This window comes from Citrus sinensis, chromosome 1 (genome assembly GCF_022201045.2).
Source record: "Citrus sinensis cultivar Valencia sweet orange chromosome 1, DVS_A1.0, whole genome shotgun sequence".
Lineage (NCBI taxonomy): Eukaryota > Viridiplantae > Streptophyta > Magnoliopsida > Sapindales > Rutaceae > Citrus > Citrus sinensis.
Window position 1 is genome coordinate 4,877,948 of NC_068556.1, and position 21,304 is coordinate 4,899,251.

Genomic DNA, 21,304 nt, shown 5'->3' on the forward strand with positions numbered 1-21,304 from the left:
TCTTTTGACAATAATGTTTATTTATGCACGTATTCAGCTTGCCCATTAAGTCAATGACAGTAACATAAAAGTGTTTTTGAAGCTGAAAGCTCAATTTTTAAGTACTTCCATTAAATTTTAGCTTTTGTTTATCAAACTTCATTGTAAACCAGTTTAAAATGAAAGGGAAAAGCAAGGACGGATGAGAAAATTCTATTTGACTCACTTTGAACTCGGGCATTGCATCTATGGTTTTAAAGCAGAGAGCGCATCTGGTTCTTTATCTTCATAATTATGTACATTTCTATGAGATTTGATGCTTAAAGGGATTGTAAATTATTGCTGTGAGAATGCTTTTCTTTTGAAGTGAACTAGTCATTGTGATGATTCCTTGAATCTTATATCTGAGTTTCTGCATGCACTTTGTCAATCTTCTCCTCCACCACCCCCCCCCCCCCCCCCACCGAATAATTTCATTTTGCATTGATTGAATTCAAAGCTCTAGCTAGTGGCGGTCCATGATTAAGACTTTGATTTCTCTATTGATTTTGGCAACCACAGCCTGTCATTCGTTGGACCACTTTATATATAAATTGCTGTTGAATTATAGATGTTTCCCACACTACACACCCGAGGTGTGGACACACAGAGATGGAGATAGGAAGATGACTTTTCATGAGGTGCTAGAAAACATAGTGTCTTCATTAATTAAGCGGAAAAAGAAAATTACAAAAGAGAAGAGAAATTTCAAAAGCTTCATGTTAGAACAACAACATGCACCATACGATAAAGCCAGAAACCCTTAAATTCTTCCACTGCATGTAGATTTCATGACATGCTTGTGAAAAAGGACAGACCTTCAAGCCATGATTAACTTAATAGCCTACATTGCACCACCTGAAAAGTACAAGGGGCAAAAAATTTAAGATTCAGAGCTAAATATTACATACAACTCAACTCAAAGATATTAAGTTATGATTTATAGTATATGAGGATTCGCTTCTTACTTTATTCCCTTGGTGTTTTGCATTTGTAGCACACCATCCTGCTAGCATAATTGTGAACTCCACATCCCATTCTGCTTAACAAATTAAGATGCATACATATTACTTTTAATTTATGGTAGTCATATCTGATTTAAAAACCCAGACATAAATGATTCTAAATGTACATCCATTTAATTAATCATGCATGTGTTATCATCATCATAATCATTTGAGACAATGCTGCCCAATGAGAATATGAATGCAACAGTTAATGTGCCATCTTGAAACAATGCAGACTGGTATCTGGCCTTGTTACTTATTTAGGAACTAGGAGTATGAACTCTACAATTATTGGATTTGTATACTATATATCATATAACAATTAGTCTAGGCATGCATAATTTCTTGAAATAAAATGTCATTGTGATTCACCTATTGCAAATCCAGTCACCCGATTTCCATCCTGGGGGGACACTGCCATCAGTTCCATAAGCCATCATGTTAGCACAAGCATAATCAGTCTTCGCAGCCCCACACCTATAGCAGTTTGGTCGGCTGGCATAATTGTGAGCTCCACAGTTCATGGCGGTGCAATACCAGTCTCCGGCTAGGACCTCTGTCCTGTTACACAAGTAGGTTGATACATCGGGGCCCCCATACTTTGGGTACCCGCAACGCTGGCATGCTTCTCGCTTCTTGAAATTCTGGTGTTGGCATGCAGCACACATCCAATCTCCTCCTGGCAAGCTCATTTTTTTATCCTGACATATGACACGTGCAAATTTGGACATATTAAGCAGCAGTTAATAAACAACTAATCACTTTCAATATGTGCTTGTACTCTTATATATGAAACTTTACAGCAAGCTACTTCCACCAATTCAAGAAAAGATTTCTTTAAGTCATACTCTTGGTATCAGTGCTCTTCTAACTATAAGCATAAACAATTAAACAAACCACGACTAGCTGTTTGATATACAACTTGCTGAATTTTCAGTAGAAAATTAACAAAGCACGGAATGGAGAAGCTCACCTTAATTCAGAAAGGCTTTGAAACAAAAATCTAGTGCTGATGAGCAGTAGCTGTTTGTGACAAATGGTCAATGCAGTTGGTATTTTGGTGTTTGGGTGGGGGCGCTATATATACTTGCCAGGGCCTCATGTGTGGGGCCATGAATGGTGCTCTATCATTTTTATAACTTTTTCAGATGGTTCTTTTTTTTTTTTCAATGTTGTGATGCACAAGTGGAAATATTTCTGAGAGATTTAGATAAACCTCTTCTTTTCTGCTGTTTCTTTCACTGTTCTTTGGGAAGAACAGGCTTGTAAAGAGGAGAAATAGTAAGCCTATGAACATACATTTTTCCTACAAAATTCCAAACTTACCCTCTCTTTATATGATTCCCTTCAGCATTATTGCAAAAGAAAATACTTTGAAGTATTCTCCATATCTATTTCCAGTAAGGTGGGTGGTATTGGGGAAGATGTTATTTGAAAGCTGGCTAGCTGATACAACATTTTCCCTCCTATCTCTTAGTAGGATTGCTCCCACGTGCAAAAGTAGACGTGGATTAAGGATGGCAATGGGGAGGGGAGGGGAGGGGAGGGGACCAGTATCCCTGCATCCATCCCTGCACCCATCCTTGATATTCTATATATATCCCCGTTCTCTCTCCGTCCCCATTAGAATTGCCTAAGGTGATCTCCGTCCCCTCCTCGAATAATAAGAGGGGATCCCCGAAAGATCTTCAATTTCTGAATAACTGATACATTTTTAAATTTAAATTCTGAACTTGATTTAATCATATTAAAATAAAAATTTAAACCAAAATAAGGTTTGACAATATATCTTACACTAACATTAATCCATTACAAAAATCACACTACAAAATACAAATCATCAGAATAATTATCTTAGTCAATCTTCATGATCTTATAATAAAAAGAAATTATTTTTATATTAATAATGAAATAAATGAAATGGGTATAGATACTAAAATTAATATTTTTAATAAAAGCATTTATTCTTACACCTCATGCTCCTCATGTTTTTCCTAGAAGAATGTGACAAATTGAGAGAACATTAGGTTTCAAATCTAAAACAATAAAAATAATATAAGTAATATGACTCATAATTTAAAACATTTTTGGGCCAAGGCCTTTAGAATAAGGTTTGGTCAAATAGTAATTCAAGACTACAACTAGTTAAGTAGGCTCAAAATTTTTATAGTAAATTTATATAAATATTTTGATATTTGTTATTTATACTAATATTTAATATAATTTAAATTTCATTATTCATTTATTAATAATTCTAAAAAATAAAAATAAAATTAAAAATTAATACGAGGAAATAGGTAGGGGATGGAGATTCTACCTCATCTTCGTCTCTTCCCCAAATAAGAAATTTGGTAAAAAATTATTCCTGTCTCTTTCTTGAATAAGCAATTGGTTATAAAATCATCCGCATACCCTCCCCGAATAGAGAAAATCCCTGAGGGTCTCCGTCCCCGTCGGAATTTTTGCCATCTCCCTACCGTGGATGCCCATGTTTGTGCAAACGTCGTACGCATACGTGGAACTGTCCAACTTGCAAATACACTTTCCTGGAGGAGGTTTATATAGTCCCGGTGCACATGGGACAGTAAAAAAGCTCAAACAACTCTGAAACATTTCACTTGGAATCAATTCCTTATGATGCACAACCATTGCCAAATTCTTTTCTTTCCTTGTTTCGATTCCTTTTCTGCAATAATTCAAAAGCTATTTGAAGATTCATATCCCTTTGCTCTCCAGCTCCCATTTGTTAATGTGTGTATGCACGTCTATATTCCAATGTGACTTGACCAAAGCCTCTTTTGCTCGTGATTGAATTCTTAAAAACATGTGTGCATAAACCACAGACTTAAAACTTTCTCTGGCTCCTGCCAAATGTGGACACGTCAGGTTCAAAGTTTAGCAGTCAAATGGCTGGCAAAATTTTAATCAACTTCCATTTAAGGTTTTACTAAAAAGCGAATGTTCTCAGTTGTTTAACTGGAATAATAAGATTGCGGCGGCTTGACGCTGTCAAGAATGGGCTTGAGAACCTGGTATGCTAGTTATCTGAAAAGTGGTACATTGCAGGTGGGCTCCTTTTGAACAATACTGAATAATTTTGCAATACTGTAAACAAAGATTGAATGCAAGAATCATATTCTTTCTTAACTATAAAATAGTGTTAACATATATTTTCTTGCTTGTCAGCACTCATCTAGAGGCATGCCAATTGCCAAAGGCATTGAACAAGACTCTGTTCATAAGCATGCATATTCACATACATGTCTCATCGGCTTAAATCAATTCTTCCTGCACCATGCCTTGCTAGTTGACAGTGGCCTGATTGGTCACCACTTTTAGTTTAGCCCCTTCTGTGAACATGACACCGAATATTATTATATTTTATTAGCTCCTAATTAAGTAAAAAGTTATTGTGGTAAAGTACCCATTAATTTTTCTGCCCCATCTCTCCAATGTGGGCACAGCAGGAAATAAAGGTAAGAATAGCATATTATTATTTTTTTTGCAATTGCTAGTAGTAACTTCCTTCAGAATATACTCAATTGGGGCTTCTTCACAAAATAAAACCATAAGAGGACCTTCTGACTATGGGATGTAGGGTCACTTTTGCTGACATGGCGACATATTCAATCCCACGTTGGCATAGATGGTTGCGTGTTGACCTAGGGTTCGATAAGGAGGAATCCTAATCACCAGTATTGTACCAGACACAGTGCATATTCCACAACACATAAAAAACCTTAGACAATGCATCAACTTCTTTATTCTCAATTTGTGATGGTTTTTTGAAATGGGGCCATCTCTCCTCAATAATACTTGCAGAATCCACATCCATAAGGGGATTACCCATGAAAATAGCCGTTGCTTTTGAATTTTTGAATATTCTCCCCTTCCTGCCACATGATTGAACAGGGGCACTTAAACCTTATTATACAGTAATCATTGTCGGCTTGTCGCATCAATCTTGCACATTTCAGATGCCTTAACAGATATTGTAGCTATTAATTTTATCATACTCAGCTCACCCATCAAACTTGATTGGAGAATGACTAAGAACAACTAAAGCCACTTTATGAACTTTACATAGCAATTTTGGATTGGTGGGTGACTCTTCTATGGGTGACAGATATTATCATCATAAAAGCTTCTGAAACTTGGTATTCTTTTTTCTTTCTTTCTTTCTTTTTGCTATTATCCTAATGACCATGAAAGCAAGAAAATAACCGGTGCATCTTTTAAAATGGGTCAATGATTGGACCAAAATGTCAATCCATCTAGTGCTATAAAGAATTGGGATTTATTTTCTTTTGTTTTAACCCGATATAACAAAATGCTCTCTGGATAAGGCTGCTTTCTTTAATTCCAATGATAAAGCTTCATCAGGACAGCATTTGCTTGTTGGAAAAATATAATAATAAGTTGCTATTTGAAAGCATAATTTTGACTGGGACTTATTTAGTGTAAGTAGAAGGTTAAGGATGATTTGAAATTTTCTATATCAGTACTTTAAAATGATGTATTTATCTACTGAGATAAATGAGAAATCGATGCTTAAAGCACACCTGCTGACTGCATGGAATAAAAGTAAGAGTTATAGAGATTGTAGCAGCTAGTTAAACTAATTATGTAATCAATTTCAAAATTTATTATTTATAATTACTAATTAAATTCAGAATTTATTCTCAAATTGTAACGGTCAATTAAACTTGGATTTTAGTATGAATTAAATCTAGAATTTAATGTGTAGTTAATGAGATTATGGTTATACTTTGAATTAAATTCAAGATTAAATAAAATGTTTAATAAGCAGTACTTACACCTTTAATTAGAAATTAAAAGCAGTGATTACAAGTGCATTTGATAAGAAATTAAATGCGTTAGCTACAGAATTTATAATATTCAAATTTATGGAAGAAAATGTCCCTTATTGAATTCTATAAATTGACATTTTTCTTCATTTCAAGGAAGTGACAAGGAGAGAAAGAGACATATTAAATGTCCAAAAAGAAATAATATATGAAAGAATAGAAGATGATAATCTTTAATTCCTCATTTATCATCTATTTTGATATAGTTCAGACAAAATGGAAGTTCGTTATAGAATACTTGGTGTTGCACTAGAGGTATCTATTACCATTATATGCTAGAAAATAGATGTCGTTTGAATCTTAAAGCACCCAGAGTAGGAGGCGAATTTATTTTAAAGAAACTATGGTATCATACAAGCCTTGGTTTACACTCTATTCTTTTGTCTTATTTTATGTTATTATTTTGTCACAATAATTTCTGTAAAGTCCTAATTTGTGATTTGTATTTTCAAAATCTATTCCTCCTACATCGTGTATATCATGTGTTTTCCCAATAGTGTTAAGTGAATAATATCAGTGTGTCCAATAAGGATGTAATATATTTGTTGAACTAAGATTATATTTTTTTATTCTAATCCCCCAAGATTACACTCCACACACTGATCTTTATATCAAGAATGATTAACAAACCAAATCAGAAACTAGGGATGACATATTTTTCTAGACACGGTCCGAACCTGGACAAATTTAGATTATTCGGGTCGGATTTAACCCTTACTAGATGCATTAATAATGCATATTCGGATTCATTTTTTAAAATCCGGACGTATCTAGGTTTGATTCTAGGTTTGGCTCAACCCAAATTTCTGAAACCTGAACCCGAATTATAGCGATTTATAATTAATTAATTAATTAATTATTATTAAATATAAATATAAAAGCAAAAAGTTAGGGGAGGGGGGAAAAAGCAAAGTAAACTCTAAAGCCTTACAGAGCCGTTACCTCTATTTTCTTTATAAAGCCTTACACCAGCTACCACCTCTCTATCTTCCTCATCCTCAACATCAATTCAATATTTCATGATTTCATTTTCATCAATACATCATCAGTTTAAATCATCATCATTTCATCGTTCATCATCATCAAGAGTATCTATGACGCCGTCAAATTTGATCTCACCTCTCGCCAAAGATCAAACTTTGGTGGTAGCTACTAATACTGTCTCGCTGGACCTCTCATTTCTCATTAGACTTAACCACCCATTGCCACTTTGGCTACCACTTAATCAATCAAAGTAATTTTTTTTTCACCTTTTCTGCTTTTCTTTTTTGCTTCTGTTTAATTTTTGGTAACTAAAGTTTTGCTGTTGTGAATAGCCAAATGCAACATTTTAACACAGAACATCAATATAATTATAAAATTTATTCTTGAAGCAAACAAATTTAATTGAGATCCCATGAATTTGCTCTGCTTTTTACTGTTTCTATAAATTCGAAAGAGCTAAAAGTGTCTTACATGAAGACTTTATCGCTCCGGCCTTCAGCCAACTATCCAAGTTCAAAACCCGCAATTTAGATACCCAATTTTTTTTTTATTAAACTCAGATGGACCTAAAGTTTAAAAATCTGAGTTTTTATTTGGGTGCAGTAAGATAAATTGTCATTCAGGTCTGGAACTGGAAAGGCCAAACCCAAATCCGGACCTGCATTTAGCCATCCTTATCATAAATATAAACGAAATAAATTGTCAGAAAATAAGAGTAAGAAAAGTAAATAGATGGGTTTTAAAGGTTTAATTATAGTGGCCCACGTCCTCTCAAGAAATATAGCAATGGCTTCTTTATTGACTCATATAAGATTACAAGCTTAATAAGAATGTTACAAGGAACCAATTAAAACAAATCACAGCCTCTAAAACCTTATATATAACTCTAGAATGATCTCATGATTTGGATAAAAGGCTAGCTTTCCCGCCTTTTTTAACCGTCATCAACAGATTTCATCATGTTCATGACATATGAAAAATATAAGTGAGTGAAACAACAATCTTCCATATAGTAAAGTGTTAACAAAGTGCTCATGAGAGGATGACAATGAGGATAACATGATAATTGTTTTATCCTTATCTCTACCTTCATGTTTATGTCTTCAAGATCTAAAATGATATTATTGAAGGCATTAACATGAACAAATAATGAACTGCCTTTTTCCATTTGGAGGGTGTAGAGTCTTTTTTTTTTTTTGTACTCAATCTCTCAGTGAGAGTTTTTTTGTGTATAAGTCCTCAAATTTCTTCCAAAAACCTGCAGCTGTAGTCAGATCTCCCACCTCTTTGAGTACTCCATCACTAAGATCAGGGGTGGCTTTAGGTATAGGCGAACAAGGCAGTTGCCTAAGGCCTCATATTTTAAGAAGGCCTCATATTTTTAGTATTTCTTTAATAATTCTTTAATTAATAAAAAATTTTAATATGCATTTTAAAAAATCAAAAAGTTTATTAAATATCTATCTATTCTTAATTATCCTACAATTAAGAAATATTTTTGATAAAAAAAATCTATATTTGGGAACCTTAATTTTAAAGAAATATAATTAATAATATGATTTAACCATTAGTTCATGCATTATTAATATTTCCAAAAAATTATTTACCTTTTTAATTATGCAATGTTAAAATCTTGACTTTTAGTATTTCTTTTAATTTTTATTAAAAACCTTATAATCTCAAGAATTAGTAAATGAAAAAAATTTATTGTTCTTTTATCTACAAAGAAAATTATTATATTCATTGGTTAAATTAAAATAATTAGTTTCTTAAAATATAAAGTCCGTTTTTATTTTTGAACATCAATTTATCATTTTAAATTTTTATATTCTATCATTCTAAATATTCTATTTGAAAATAATATTGTCTTTATTTATTTGTTTGTTTGTTTTTAACGGTTTTAATGGAATACAAAAATATATCTTCTTGACTATTTTTTAGGTTCTATTTTAAAAATTTTTTTATCATTTTTTAATTATTGTTGAAATTCAAGAATAAAAGATGAAATAAATTTTGATCCTTTTTATATATCTTTGAATATTGAAATTTTAAAATAAATAAAAGCCTCATAAACAAATTTCGCCTAAGGCCCCTGTGACTCTAAAGCCAGCCCTGACCAAGACTTACGATTATGGTGCTGTGTGCTTTGTCCATGGCATCTTGCATATTCTTATGTTTGATCTTGTTGATTTTCTTTGAGCTTTGTGCATCCCTGATGACTTTTTTAATTCCCTGATGAACTAATAATGCCCTTATCTCAAGTCTCCAAAGATGAAAATCATTTTCCCCAATGAATTTCTCCACGCCCAGCTTCTGTGTTACCATTCTTAATACAAGAATCAGATATGTGAGCTTTGTTACCAATTTGTTGAAGTAAGATTAGATTTCTTTAATCTAATCCCCTAAAATTACACTCCACTCACTGATCTTTATACGAAGAATGATTAACAAACCAAATCAAAAACACAAACGAAACAAATTGTCAGCGAAGAACAGTAAGAAAACTAAATAGACAAGGTATAAAGGTTCAGCTATGGTGGATTACGTCCTTTCGAGAAATAGAGCAATGGCTTCTTTATTGACTCAGATCAGATTACAAACTTAATGAGAATGTTAGAAGGAACCAATTAAAATGAATCGCAACCTCTAAAACCTTATATATAGCTCTAGAATGATCTCAAAATTTGGATAAAAGGCCAGCTTGAGTTCTGGGTTTGCTGGAAAAAACCCAAAATTTTCCCGGCCTTTTTAACCGTCACCAACAGCTTCCATCAGTGCATGACATGTGAAAAATATAAGTGAGTGAAACGATCCCTGTCATTTTGAGCTTCTTATGGTCATAAGGCATGTGATACACACATGCTTAACTAGCTTCATTTGTATGACATGAACTGGATGTTATACGCTCAGTTAAAGCTCATAACCAACAAGTCGTTCCACACCTACTGAATCAACCGACAGTGTCATTCACGCTAGAACTTTGATTTCGGTTCATTCTACAATAAAATTTATTTCATTTATTTGCAAATATCTAAATACTAAGATAATAATCTTTAAAACGTTTATCTATAACACAAAATAGTTAAGACTGGTAGCTTGTAACTCCTTTACGACTTGTAACAGAAAAAATTAAAGTTTGGTTTGCTTTCAAGGTGATATTTACATAATATGATAAAATCTCAGGTGCTCCCAGTATATACAACCTATTGAGTTATATTCTTATTAGCGCATACCTTTCAAATTACGTAAAAATAAATACTTGTATGACAAAGATCCAACAAATGGACGAGTATGCAGCAAGAGCCCTAAGATTTTTTTTTTGTCCCTTCATAATTTCTATTGTTTTGAGCCTTCTAATAAACCAAAAAAGACACCTTGCATTAGTCATTCCAACATAGGACATTAGAACAACTCCTCCAGGTTTTCTTCGTTGCATCTTAACTTTTAAATCATCAAGATTTTCTTTAAGCGGGGTAAACAGAATGGCCCAAGAATTTCTCTCTAGAGAATTATAACAAAACGCCCAACATTTTATTGCTTCAATTGAATGTTTTACAAATACTTTTGTTAATTGCTAATATTTATCCGTTAAAAATCTGTCCTATTTTCCCTCCGAAATGCAGGAACATACAGGACGATTAGCAGCATTGACTTTTCAAAATTGTTCAAAACTGTCACATTTCCAAGTTCCAACCAATCAGGCAATCATATCGGTCAAGGCTAATGGGTTCGATAGGTTTGATGGCACCAATCAATTAACCGTTGCAAAACATGTTAAATTAATTAGTAATCCCTCGGCAGATATTTTTGGCGGGTGATGCAAAGCATTAACTGCCAGCCAACTATATTTCAAAATTCTCCATATCCTTATCCTTCGCTTCATCAATCTTGTATCGCCTTGGAACGACTATGGCGCTGCCTCCATCTTCACTTACTCTTTCACCTTCCATTCTCCATTTCCCTCCGTCTTCAGACCCTCCATACAAGCTCCTCCAAAACCAACCGTCTCTGGCTCTCCTCTCTAAATGCACGAACATGCAAAATATCAAACAAGTCCATTCCCAGATCATCAAAACCGGTCTCCACAATACCCAGTTCGCGCTAAGCAAGCTCATCGAGATTTGCGCTGTTTCTCCTTTTGGAGATCTTTCTTATGCCCTTTTAGTTTTTGAAACAATTCGAGAACCCAATCAAGTGATTTGGAATAATATAATCCGGGGACATTCATTGAGCTCATCGCCTGTTGTAGCTATAAAGTTCTATGTTCGCATGATTTTATCTGGGTTTGTGCCAAATACTTATACATTTCCTTTTATCTTGAAATCTTGTGCAAAAATTTCGGCTATAAGTGAAGGGAAACAGATACATGCCCATGTTTTGAAGCTAGGGCTTGAGTCTGATCCATTTGTGCATACTTCACTTATTAACATGTATGCACAAAATGGTGAGTTGGAAAGTGCTAGATTAGTTTTCAATAAGAGTAGTCTTCGCGATGCTGTTTCATATACGGCTTTGATCACTGGTTATGCTTCAAGGGGTTATTTGGATGATGCTAGGCAGCTGTTTGATGAAATGCCCGTGAGAGATGTGGTTTCTTGGAATGCTATGATTGCTGGCTATGCTCAAAGTGGTCGATATGAAGAGGCATTGGCAATCTTTCAAAAGATTCGAGAAGAAAACTTTGTGCCTAACGAGAGTACAGTGGTTACTGTCCTTTCGGCTTGTGCTCATATGGGTTCTCTTGAACTGGGCAACTGGGTTTGTTCTTTGATTGAAGGACATGGACTTGGTAGTAATCTTCATGTTACTAATGCACTAATTGATATGTACTCAAAGTGTGGTGATTTGGTCAAGGCTCGTGACTTGTTTGAGAGTATCGAGAAAAGGGATGTTATTTCATGGAATGTTATGATTGGTGGTTACACTCATACGAGTGACTATAAAGAAGCCTTAATGCTATTTCGGCAAATGCTGCAATCAAATATAGAGCCTAATGATGTTACATTTTTAAGTGTTCTTCCGGCTTGTGCTTATTTAGGTGCTCTTGATCTGGGAAAATGGATCCATGCTTATATAGACAAGAACCATCAGAAACTAAACAATGTCTCACTCTGGACGAGTCTTATAGACATGTATGCTAAATGTGGAAATATAAAGGCAGCAGAACAAGTTTTTGATGGTATGGGTTATAAAACCTTGGCTTCTTGGAATGCGATGATATCTGGGTTAGCCATGCATGGGAAAGCAGATAAGGCTCTCAGCCTTTTCTCAAGAATGATCGGTGAAGGACTCCAGCCGGATGATATCACATTTGTTGGTGTCTTATCTGCTTGTAACCATGCTGGTTTGCTTGATATTGGACGCCAATATTTTAACGCAATGATCCAAGATTACAAAATTTCACCAAAACTGCAACACTATGGATGCATGGTGGATCTTTTAGGCCGTGCTGGATTGTTTGATGAAGCAGAGGCTTTACTCAAGACTATGGAAATGAAGCCAGATGCAGCAATTTGGACATCTCTCTTAGGTGCCTGTCGAGTCCATGGGCGTTTAGAGCTGGGTGAATCTGTAGCCAAGCACCTCCTTGAATTGGAGCCAGAAAACCCAGGAGCTTATGTGCTACTATCAAACATGTACGCAGGAGCTGGTAGATGGGATGATGTAGCCACAATAAGAACCAGGCTAAATGACAAGGGGATGAAGAAAGTTCCTGGCTGTAGCTCCATAGAAGTGGGTAGTGTTGTCCATGAGTTTCTCGTTGGCGACAAAGTACATCCCCAGAGCAAACACATATACGAAATGTTGGATGAAATAGATGCACTTTTAGAGAAATCTGGGTTTGTGCCCGATACATCTGAGGTGCTTTACGACATGGATGAAGAGTGGAAAGAAGGGGCTTTGAGTCATCACAGTGAGAAATTGGCAATTGCCTATGGTTTGATTAGTACAAAACCGGGAACAACAATTAGAATCGTGAAGAACCTTCGTGTTTGTGGCAATTGTCATTCAGCCACCAAGCTAATTTCAAAGATCTTCAACAGGGAAATTATTGCTAGAGATAGAAATCGTTTTCACCATTTCAAAGATGGTAATTGTTCATGCAACGACTATTGGTGAAACTCTTGTCACTTGAATTGTATAATATATACTTGCTCTGTGTTCATTACTCACTGTCTTAAGTTGATCTCTAGGGGGAAAAAAATTAAAAAAATAATAAAAAAGATACTCACTTGCTCTTGGAATGGAAACCCATCTTTTATTTATACGTAGATAACGGATATACATCCTAAGTTGGTTATTGGAATATGATGATAACGCAGTACAACATAAGCGAATCATATAATCATTTAATTAGCAATTCAAAACCTATGCTTCCATGTTAGAGGCTTGCTGGAAGGAGTTTTTTCGTGCTGTGGCCAGAACAGTCTTGTCAGCCACAATGAAATATGCCGCTCCAGCCACTACAAATATTGGATCAACAAGTTTCAGTAACAAACACAAATCACAAATAAACTGTATGATGGTATCAATAATAACAATGAAGATGACAACCTGTTGAGATAATAAGAGCTTGAGCAGTGTGATTGAGGTTGGCTCTAGCCCAAGGAAGCATCCTCACACTCGCGAGCTGCATGGTTAAGGGAAAAAATAAGCAAGAAATGCTGGAACTTAATGATAAAACCAACAGATGAAAGAGTTACCGTTGGAATGGCAGTAGCAACCGTAGCAACAACAGCTGCCTTAGCTCCCGCAATTACACCCTCTGTTCATTAATCAAAAGAAATAATTAAACAAAAATCATCTTATCATTCTTGTCAGTCAGTTATTCAAAATGCTTATAAAAAACAAAGAAAAAGAAAAAGAAAAAAACTCTATTTTGATATTAAAGTATTCAGGGTAAAAAGAAAAGAGCGCCGGAACCCATGATGAATCATGGTCCACTGGTCCACCACCATTAAAGGGGCCATGCAATCTTTGTATTCCAAAGAAAGAAAATCCTTTTTTTGAGCATGGAGACTATCATATGCTAAAATCTTTTTCAAATAATTAGGATATTCTAATCACTATGGCATCAAGAAACTTAACATGTTCAGCTCATGATAGCCTTGATGAAAAAACCCAGTTGCCAAAGAAAACATCAAAAAGCGAATGCTGAACCTTTAAAAAATGAAATAAAAATAAAATACCATGAGAGCAACGCTTAGCCATAGCCAGTTTATGGTCAAGTGAAACCAAGCTGGTCCTTTCAAGAGGAGACTGAGCTACATTCTTTGCCATTGTTTGAGAAAGTTAAAATGGAGAATATGTTAATAATGAGCTGAGGAAATTGACGAGGCTGTGTTATATTAGTTGATCAATTGAAGCTTAGAATGAGGAGACAGTGAGATTTGGTTTGACATTTTATAGGGAAGTTGGTGGGGTGGGTTGGCGAGAAAGAAAGAGCCCTACGTGTAGGGACAGTTGATGGTTTTGTAAGAATACTGAGGTCAGGAGTCGGTTGTTTTCACTTTTCACCTGGGTTTCTGTTAATTTGTCGGTTGATTCATGGGCTCTGTCCCCCGTATGCCCCTGGTTTTTCAATTTTCAGTGCCAGTAGATTTCGTTTTCATAGATAAATTAGTAGGAGCAAAAAGAAATCGATGCATTTTACTCTTTATAATATTTCTAAAACATTAAGAAAGAAAAAATCCATTGAATTTGTTGCAACTCTCGTTTATTAGACGTAAGGACACGGGTAAAGTAGCTTTTAGCAGTAAATTTTTCACCTTATTTTCAAGTACCGCACAGGCGCACACAATCTTCATTTATTACAGAAATCATGAATTCGTTCGACTTTTACTTATTTTCTCTAATTACGCAAAAGTAGTTGGCGTTGAGAGACCGACAATTTGAGCATTAACAATCAGAAATTCACCACAATCTCATTAATTAACTGTACATTTTGACTGGTCTTATTTAGGGCAAAGCTTATGTTACAGTAGCTGTATATTACAGCCATAAATTTTTAGATCCTTAGAAAAAATAATAATTACTGAAAAAGTTAATGAGTTTTAAGATTTTTCTTTAAACCCCAGGCTGCAGCTAGTCAACAGTACAACCAATAGCTCAATTTTTTTTTGAAGTTTTTCATTTATAGTTGTAGCAAATTTAATACCAAATTACTCAATAAATTTTTTATTTTATTTAATTAAATTTGTAACTTATTTAATATGATATCTATTGAGATTTTATTCATTATATTAATGATCTCTTATTTTAATATATCATGATCTTCAATGTTGAAGTCTTTTATTAATTATTTAACTTTATTAAATTCTTTACTCAGTTGATCTCTTAACTTTTTAATTTATTTTATATTTTCTTCATTCAAATTATTAATTTCTAATATATTTTTTTACACTTTCTATACTATATATAAATAAATTTGGATTTTCTAATTTATTTAATAACTATAGTGACATTCAATTTAATTGATTATTTCTCCATATCTAAAACATTGATCAGATCAAAAGATTGAAATCTTCCATAGAAAAATTCTTTTTGCCTATAGCTAGAAGGTGGTAACTTATTGATTTTTATGTTTTGTGAAATTATTAGAGGTTCGGGTAATTTATTCGTTGTATCATCTTTTTAATAATTCATTAGATTCATAACATATTTATCACATATAATATCTCTTATAATTCATGATACTAAATTTAAATTTTTGTGACAACTTGATGGTATGTATTTAGGATGGGAAAATAGATTGCATATGTGTGTGTGTGCACACACGCGTGTATATTAGAAGAAAAATCTAGTTTATGTCACAAGAGACACAAAATTATAAATGCAGGTGAAAAATACATTCAAAATTTGTGAATCTTTATGAATATGATAATCATTTAAATCTTTATAAAAATATGGTAAAAACTTTATAAAGCTTTAAAAATAGAAGTAGAAGAGATGGACAACAAAATCATTTAGTTATACAAAATCAATAAGGACTTATTTGAAAAACTAAGTAAATATGTGATTAAAAATAAAATTTTCTATAAATTACTATCACACCTGTATTTGGTTTTATGTTAAAATTATTTTTATCCATTGGATTTAAGAAATATCAAAATCAATGACGTATATTTATTGATTGTTTGTTACGTTATTTGTAACATAAGCTTTGCCCTTATTTAGTTGCCTACTTAAGTTTAAATTTGAAAAAAATAGAGCCGGGTATATTTATTTGAACTAGATAAAAAAATTTAAACGAAAACCAATTAACTCCAAAATGCGATTGATTCCTTTTTTTTTTTTCTTTTTTTTTTGAGAGGAACGTTATTGATTGATCTGAAATATATTTGATCTGAAATATGTTGAATATATATATATATATAAGGTATTATTATTTTACCATAGAATGTTTTTTAATATATCACTTAACTACTAATTTTTTTTGAAAATTACTTTTTTCTACTTAATGTTTTAATTTTTATAATTTTACCACCAAACAATTAATTCCATTAATAAATTGTTGATGTCACAATATTATTTTAAGAACTTCAGTATATTGAATATTTAAAGAATTTCATTATGGTGCAATATTTACAATTTATCAATTAATTCTTTTAGATATATACAATAATCAATTGATAAAAGGTATTATTTCTTTGTATAAAATTAATTTTATATTTTGTAATTTAAAGGATTAAATTTTAATTTCATAGATCAGGGGTAAAATATATTTATTATATATATATAGTGGCCTTATCCGTTCATGTGCTTCACGATGCTATAAAATTAATATAAAAAAAATCAATAACGTTTTTATTTTTCACATCAATCTTTTTCCTTTTCCAAATATCGGTGAAACGGGCAAATATAATAATATACGGCATCAGAGCTAGAAACCACCGGTTTAATGAGGCAAAGGTGACATAAAACCATGGGTGGGCATTCACGTGACCCGCACTAGTATATGAGATTTGAACGCGTGTCCCAAGCCAACGGCTTGGATCTTTCGGTTGCCTGCTGCTACAGACAGTGGTGGAGACTGCACATGTAATAATAGATTTTGGTTTTGCTCTAGTTGATGGTTTCTTGTTGAGTGGGTGGCTGCTGGATTTTAGTGGGACTGACTGTTGCAGTTTCATCCCTTTCAACTGTTTGTCGCCTTTACTTGATGTATGTTGCTTTCTAGCTGCAAGCAGCTGCCCAACTTCGCCAATATATAAGTGGTGTTTGGTACGAAAAAAAAAATTTTCTGGTCTAGTTTTTATATTTTAATTTAAATATATGTTTAATTCATATATTTAAAAAATATTTTAAAATATTTTAATAATTAAATAAAATATAATCTTATCCTTTTAATTTCTTTTTATAATAATACTCTTACAATAATATTCTTGACGTTATTTAATTTATCTACAAAAAAGTTAATAAACAAATTAACTAACAAATATCAATGTGAAAGAATTAGTATCTTTTGTGCCGTGTAATGATTTTATTAATAATTATTTTTAAATAAATTAATATCTGCCAACTTAAAGTAATATTTAATATTCTTACAACAATCTTACAAATAATTATTTTATAAACACCTAATTAATTCTAAAAATAAAATAGTAATAAAAATATTTATGTTATTTTTAAGGTTAATTTAATAAATTATTATTTTTTCATTAATATCCCCAAGAATATTATTGCCAAGTTATTACTGTAAAAGAAAAGAAAAAAAAAGTAATGGCACGAGTAATTATGGCCAATGGGTCGTGTCGGCCATCAATTGTCGGTCCACAAGGGCTCGTGGGCCGGCACGACCCACCAATTTGGTGGGCACGGCATAGCCCACCAAATTGGTGCTCGTGTCGTGCTGTGGGCTGTGCAAAAAAAAAACCCACTAATTTTTTGTTTTTTAGCGTGCTTTATTATTATTGGTGAGCTTAAAAAAGCACGTCAGGCATGTGGACTTTTTTAAGCCCACCAATAATAATAATAATAAATATGAAAAGTATTTCATTCACAAATGAAGCATATCTCTATTAAATATTAACTAAGTTATGATTTACTATTAATATGAAAAATATTTCATATAAAAAATATTTTATTATTAATGTTGTAAAATATTTTATTTTTTATTTATCATTTACAAATTTATGATATTTATAATTTTATTTATTAAAATCATGATATTTAGTTATTTACTTATTCATTTAATAAATTATAAACATAAATAAATATCATAAATAACATTATTCATTTAATAAATATCATAAATAAAATTATGATATTTATAATTTTATTTATTAAAATCATGATATTTACTTATTCATTTAATAAATTATAAACATAAAAAAATTAGAATATTTATTTAAACTAAGATTTAATGATTTAAATTAATTTTTAAAAGTCTATGCTAAAAAATATATTAAAACATTTAATTTCAAGATATTTTACTTTAATTTCATAATATTTGTATTTACTTTTTATTAAAAAATTTACTTAAATATATTTTGGCCCACGTGCTATTGATGGCCCATGGGCCGTGTGCTAGCCCACAAATAAACCGTGCTTATTACATGTTTTTTCGCGTGCCGTGCTATTAAGGCCCGCGTGCCTAAAATTCTAGGCCCGGTATGGTTCACGTGCGTGTTGTGCCGTGCCTCGTGCCCCACCGAAACGTGCTAGTGCCGTGCCGCGCCACGTGCCGCCCGACCCATTGGCCATCTCTAGGCACAAATATAACATATTTGGCAATGGTGGCACCTTGAGTTTTTTTTTTTAAAAAAAATTCTACGAACTAAATAGACATTGAACTCAAAATATAGAGATTAAACGAATATTTACCCGAGAGAAAATTATATAAATGTGAAGGTGTGTTTTTCTTTAGGTGGTATCATTTAAAATGGAAAACTTCTCCCTTTTGTACATGTTTGTTATTTGAGAAATTATCTCTACACCACCTTTATTTTGTCATATGTACATCTAATAATTATATAATTTTGATATTTTTTTGCACCATCTTTATTTTTAAACTTGTATCAATAACCACTTTGACACTACGAATTTAAATAAAATAACTATTTTACCCCTAAATGAATTAAAGATTAATTTATCCTATAATTTTTTTTTAAAAAAAAAATACCATATATCTGTTGATAAAATATTATTAAAAAATTGTGTGTGTGAGTGTCATTTAACTAATTGATAAAATATTATTGTTTTTTTAATTCATTTGACCTAAAAAATGTGTAATTCTCATCTCAAACACTTTTTTTATTTATTTTTACAATCACAATTATCAAATGATTTCTATTGTTTAAATTAATCACCAAAATAATAATAGTCTAAACCAACTTTGAATAAAAAAATTATAATTACAAAAATTATAATTTAAAAAATATAATTATGAAAATTAACATCTTGGATTTTGAGATTTATTTGTTTTATTAAATTAAGAGGTACTCTTATAATTATAATTTTTTTTATTTTTAAAAATTTTGTGGGATAAAATAATCTTTTAATTCATTTAGGGGTAAAATGATCATTTTATTTAAATTCTTAGGTTCCGTTTGCTACAACTTTTCAAGTAGAACTTAATTTAAGTAGAATTTTTATTAGTAGAGCTTTTACAAATAGAATTTTTATTTAAAAATTTTAATTGTTTGGTTGTCAATACGCTTTTACTAAAAATTCATAAAATTACCTGAATAGGTAAGTTTTTTAAAATTATGTTATGAAAAGAATAAAAGAAGATTGCCAAATAAGTAGAAAATATTTTAAATGTTTTAATATTTAAAAAAAATTCAACCTCTACTCCTAAAAGCCCAAAATATAAGTTTTTGCTAGTAGAGTCAAAATAACTTATTTAAGTTTCAAAAGCTCTATTGAAAAAAAAAAAATCAAACAACAACAAAAATTATGATAAGAGCTTATGAGATTAAATAAAGCAGTTATGACTATTAGATAAATTGTACTAAATAGATACTTAGTGTCAAAGTGGTTGATTGATACAAGTTTACAAACAAAGGAGTTGCAGAGAACATATAAAAATTTTGTGGTGGTTAGATTTACATATGGTAAAACAGAGGTGGTGCACATATAATTTCTCTTGTTATTTTGAAACAAACCATTATAATTATGAAGACACTCCAATGCTTAACTGAGATTTTAATATTTATTTGAGTATAGTGAATTTGGAGAGAATTTTATTGGGGTATATAAATTTCAAGATAAATGAATATTCTTATCTTTTGATCCATCACTTTTATGATGAAAAATTTATAATATCTTTATTATTTTTGTATTCACATTAATTATGTACACTTGATTAACTTTTAATACATACTTATGATTTTTTTTCTTAACAGTTGCAACTTAAATTAAAAGTACTTAATCTCAATACTAAACATGGCCTTAATTTAAAACGTAGTTGGAATTGATGAATTGTGGCCTAATTAGATCACAATTGTTGTGGATTGAAACACTAATGTCAAATTTATGTAGAGAGGGTGACAGATGAAAGATTAGTTCCCATGCACGTAAGAGTCGATGTTCCCAGAGTCAAGCTGAATCCTGCAGTTGCAAACATAGCTCTAACTAAAGGTGACACTCTGCCGCTGAGTTATGTCCCTTCCCTGCCCCCACCTCCGTTATGGCCGGAGTACTGTTGAGATCAAATCCTCTCTTCCTCTTATAGCATCAAAATTGCTAGCATTATTTAAATCAAGTAGCTAGCACTATCTTAGGATTTTGATGTCACTCCTTGACCACATCATTTAGAATCCAAATCTAGTATTTTATGGAGGAACTCTAGGGTGAAGGTTTTGGTTAATAAAAAAAAAAGGTAAGAGTAGGAGAGCAACCAAAGCCTAATTAACCCGTCAGAAACAATCATCTCCAAATATACTTAGAAACATCAGTACTATTCAAGTGTCATCGATAAATTTTTGAACCCATCTTCTTTTGGTTTCTTTTTGGGGTTGGTGGGATGGAAATTGGAGCTAATAAAGCAAAAACGTGCTTGCATCATGATGACTTAAAACCAGGCAGCCTCATATAAGAAATCAGAGAACATAAAGCCAGCAAGCCCTTTCTTAGATCCTTCTGACTTTTCCCTCTTTCGGATTCCCATATACAAGTTCAATATAAAATACAAAATGTTAAGCAACCAAATTCATGAATTAAGATCTCTTATTAAAAGAAAAAAGGAAAGAAAAAGTAGTAATCTTAAAGAAAGTTAAAGAAACATTCTCAAAATTAGAATATTTACCAATTCGATTCGATCATCGACATTTAAAGAAAAATAATAATAAAGTAAATATTTTACTTAGAATGCGGATGGAGCAAAATAATTTATACGCAGATTTTATTGCTTGTAACATAGATTGGGAATCCTGTCACTCTCTCCATGCAGCTGCAGAACCAAGTGGGGTGTTGAATGAAGAA

The 21,304-nt window shown here is 32.2% G+C and overlaps 3 protein-coding genes across 3 annotated transcripts; 1 reads left to right on the forward strand and 2 right to left on the reverse strand.

Moving 5' to 3' along the window:
• Positions 1 to 660: 660 nt before the first annotated feature.
• LOC102619395 (uncharacterized) lies at positions 661 to 2,262 on the reverse strand. The gene is made up of 4 exons (XM_006475744.3): positions 1,999 to 2,262; positions 1,398 to 1,726; positions 987 to 1,057; positions 661 to 876 (listed from the first exon to the last, which is right to left on the reverse strand). Exons 2-3 carry the CDS (start codon positions 1,715 to 1,717, stop codon positions 988 to 990), a joined length of 390 nt encoding a protein of 129 aa, XP_006475807.1. The 5' UTR covers positions 1,718 to 1,726; positions 1,999 to 2,262; the 3' UTR covers positions 661 to 876; position 987.
• Positions 2,263 to 10,539: 8,277 nt separating this feature from the next.
• On the forward strand, positions 10,540 to 13,128 carry LOC102618797 (pentatricopeptide repeat-containing protein At1g08070, chloroplastic). Its single transcript, XM_006475741.4, has one exon. It carries the CDS (start codon positions 10,787 to 10,789, stop codon positions 12,995 to 12,997), a length of 2,211 nt encoding a protein of 736 aa, XP_006475804.1. The 5' UTR covers positions 10,540 to 10,786; the 3' UTR covers positions 12,998 to 13,128.
• LOC102619100 (early nodulin-93-like) lies at positions 13,115 to 14,257 on the reverse strand. Its single transcript, XM_006475742.4, has 4 exons — positions 14,068 to 14,257; positions 13,582 to 13,643; positions 13,433 to 13,508; positions 13,115 to 13,341 (listed from the first exon to the last, which is right to left on the reverse strand). Exons 1-4 carry the CDS (start codon positions 14,156 to 14,158, stop codon positions 13,247 to 13,249), a joined length of 324 nt encoding a protein of 107 aa, XP_006475805.1. The 5' UTR covers positions 14,159 to 14,257; the 3' UTR covers positions 13,115 to 13,246.
• Positions 14,258 to 21,304: the final 7,047 nt, after the last annotated feature.

Excerpts from the sequence above, each read along its gene's own strand:
- LOC102619395 (XM_006475744.3), bottom strand. The coding sequence starts at position 1,717 with ATGAGCTTGCCAGGAGGAGATTGGATGTGTGCTGCATGCCAACACCAG. Across the intron at positions 1,058-1,397 it reads GGTGACTGGATTTGCAATAG|AATGGGATGTGGAGTTCACA; the intron begins GTGAATCACAAT and ends TTTGTTAAGCAG.
- LOC102618797 (XM_006475741.4), top strand. The coding sequence starts at position 10,787 with ATGGCGCTGCCTCCATCTTCACTTACTCTTTCACCTTCCATTCTCCAT.
- LOC102619100 (XM_006475742.4), bottom strand. The coding sequence starts at position 14,158 with ATGGCAAAGAATGTAGCTCAGTCTCCTCTTGAAAGGACCAGCTTGGTT. Across the intron at positions 13,644-14,067 it reads GGCTAAGCGTTGCTCTCATG|AGGGTGTAATTGCGGGAGCT; the intron begins GTATTTTATTTT and ends ATTAATGAACAG. Across the intron at positions 13,342-13,432 it reads AGCTCTTATTATCTCAACAG|TGGCTGGAGCGGCATATTTC; the intron begins GTTGTCATCTTC and ends CAATATTTGTAG.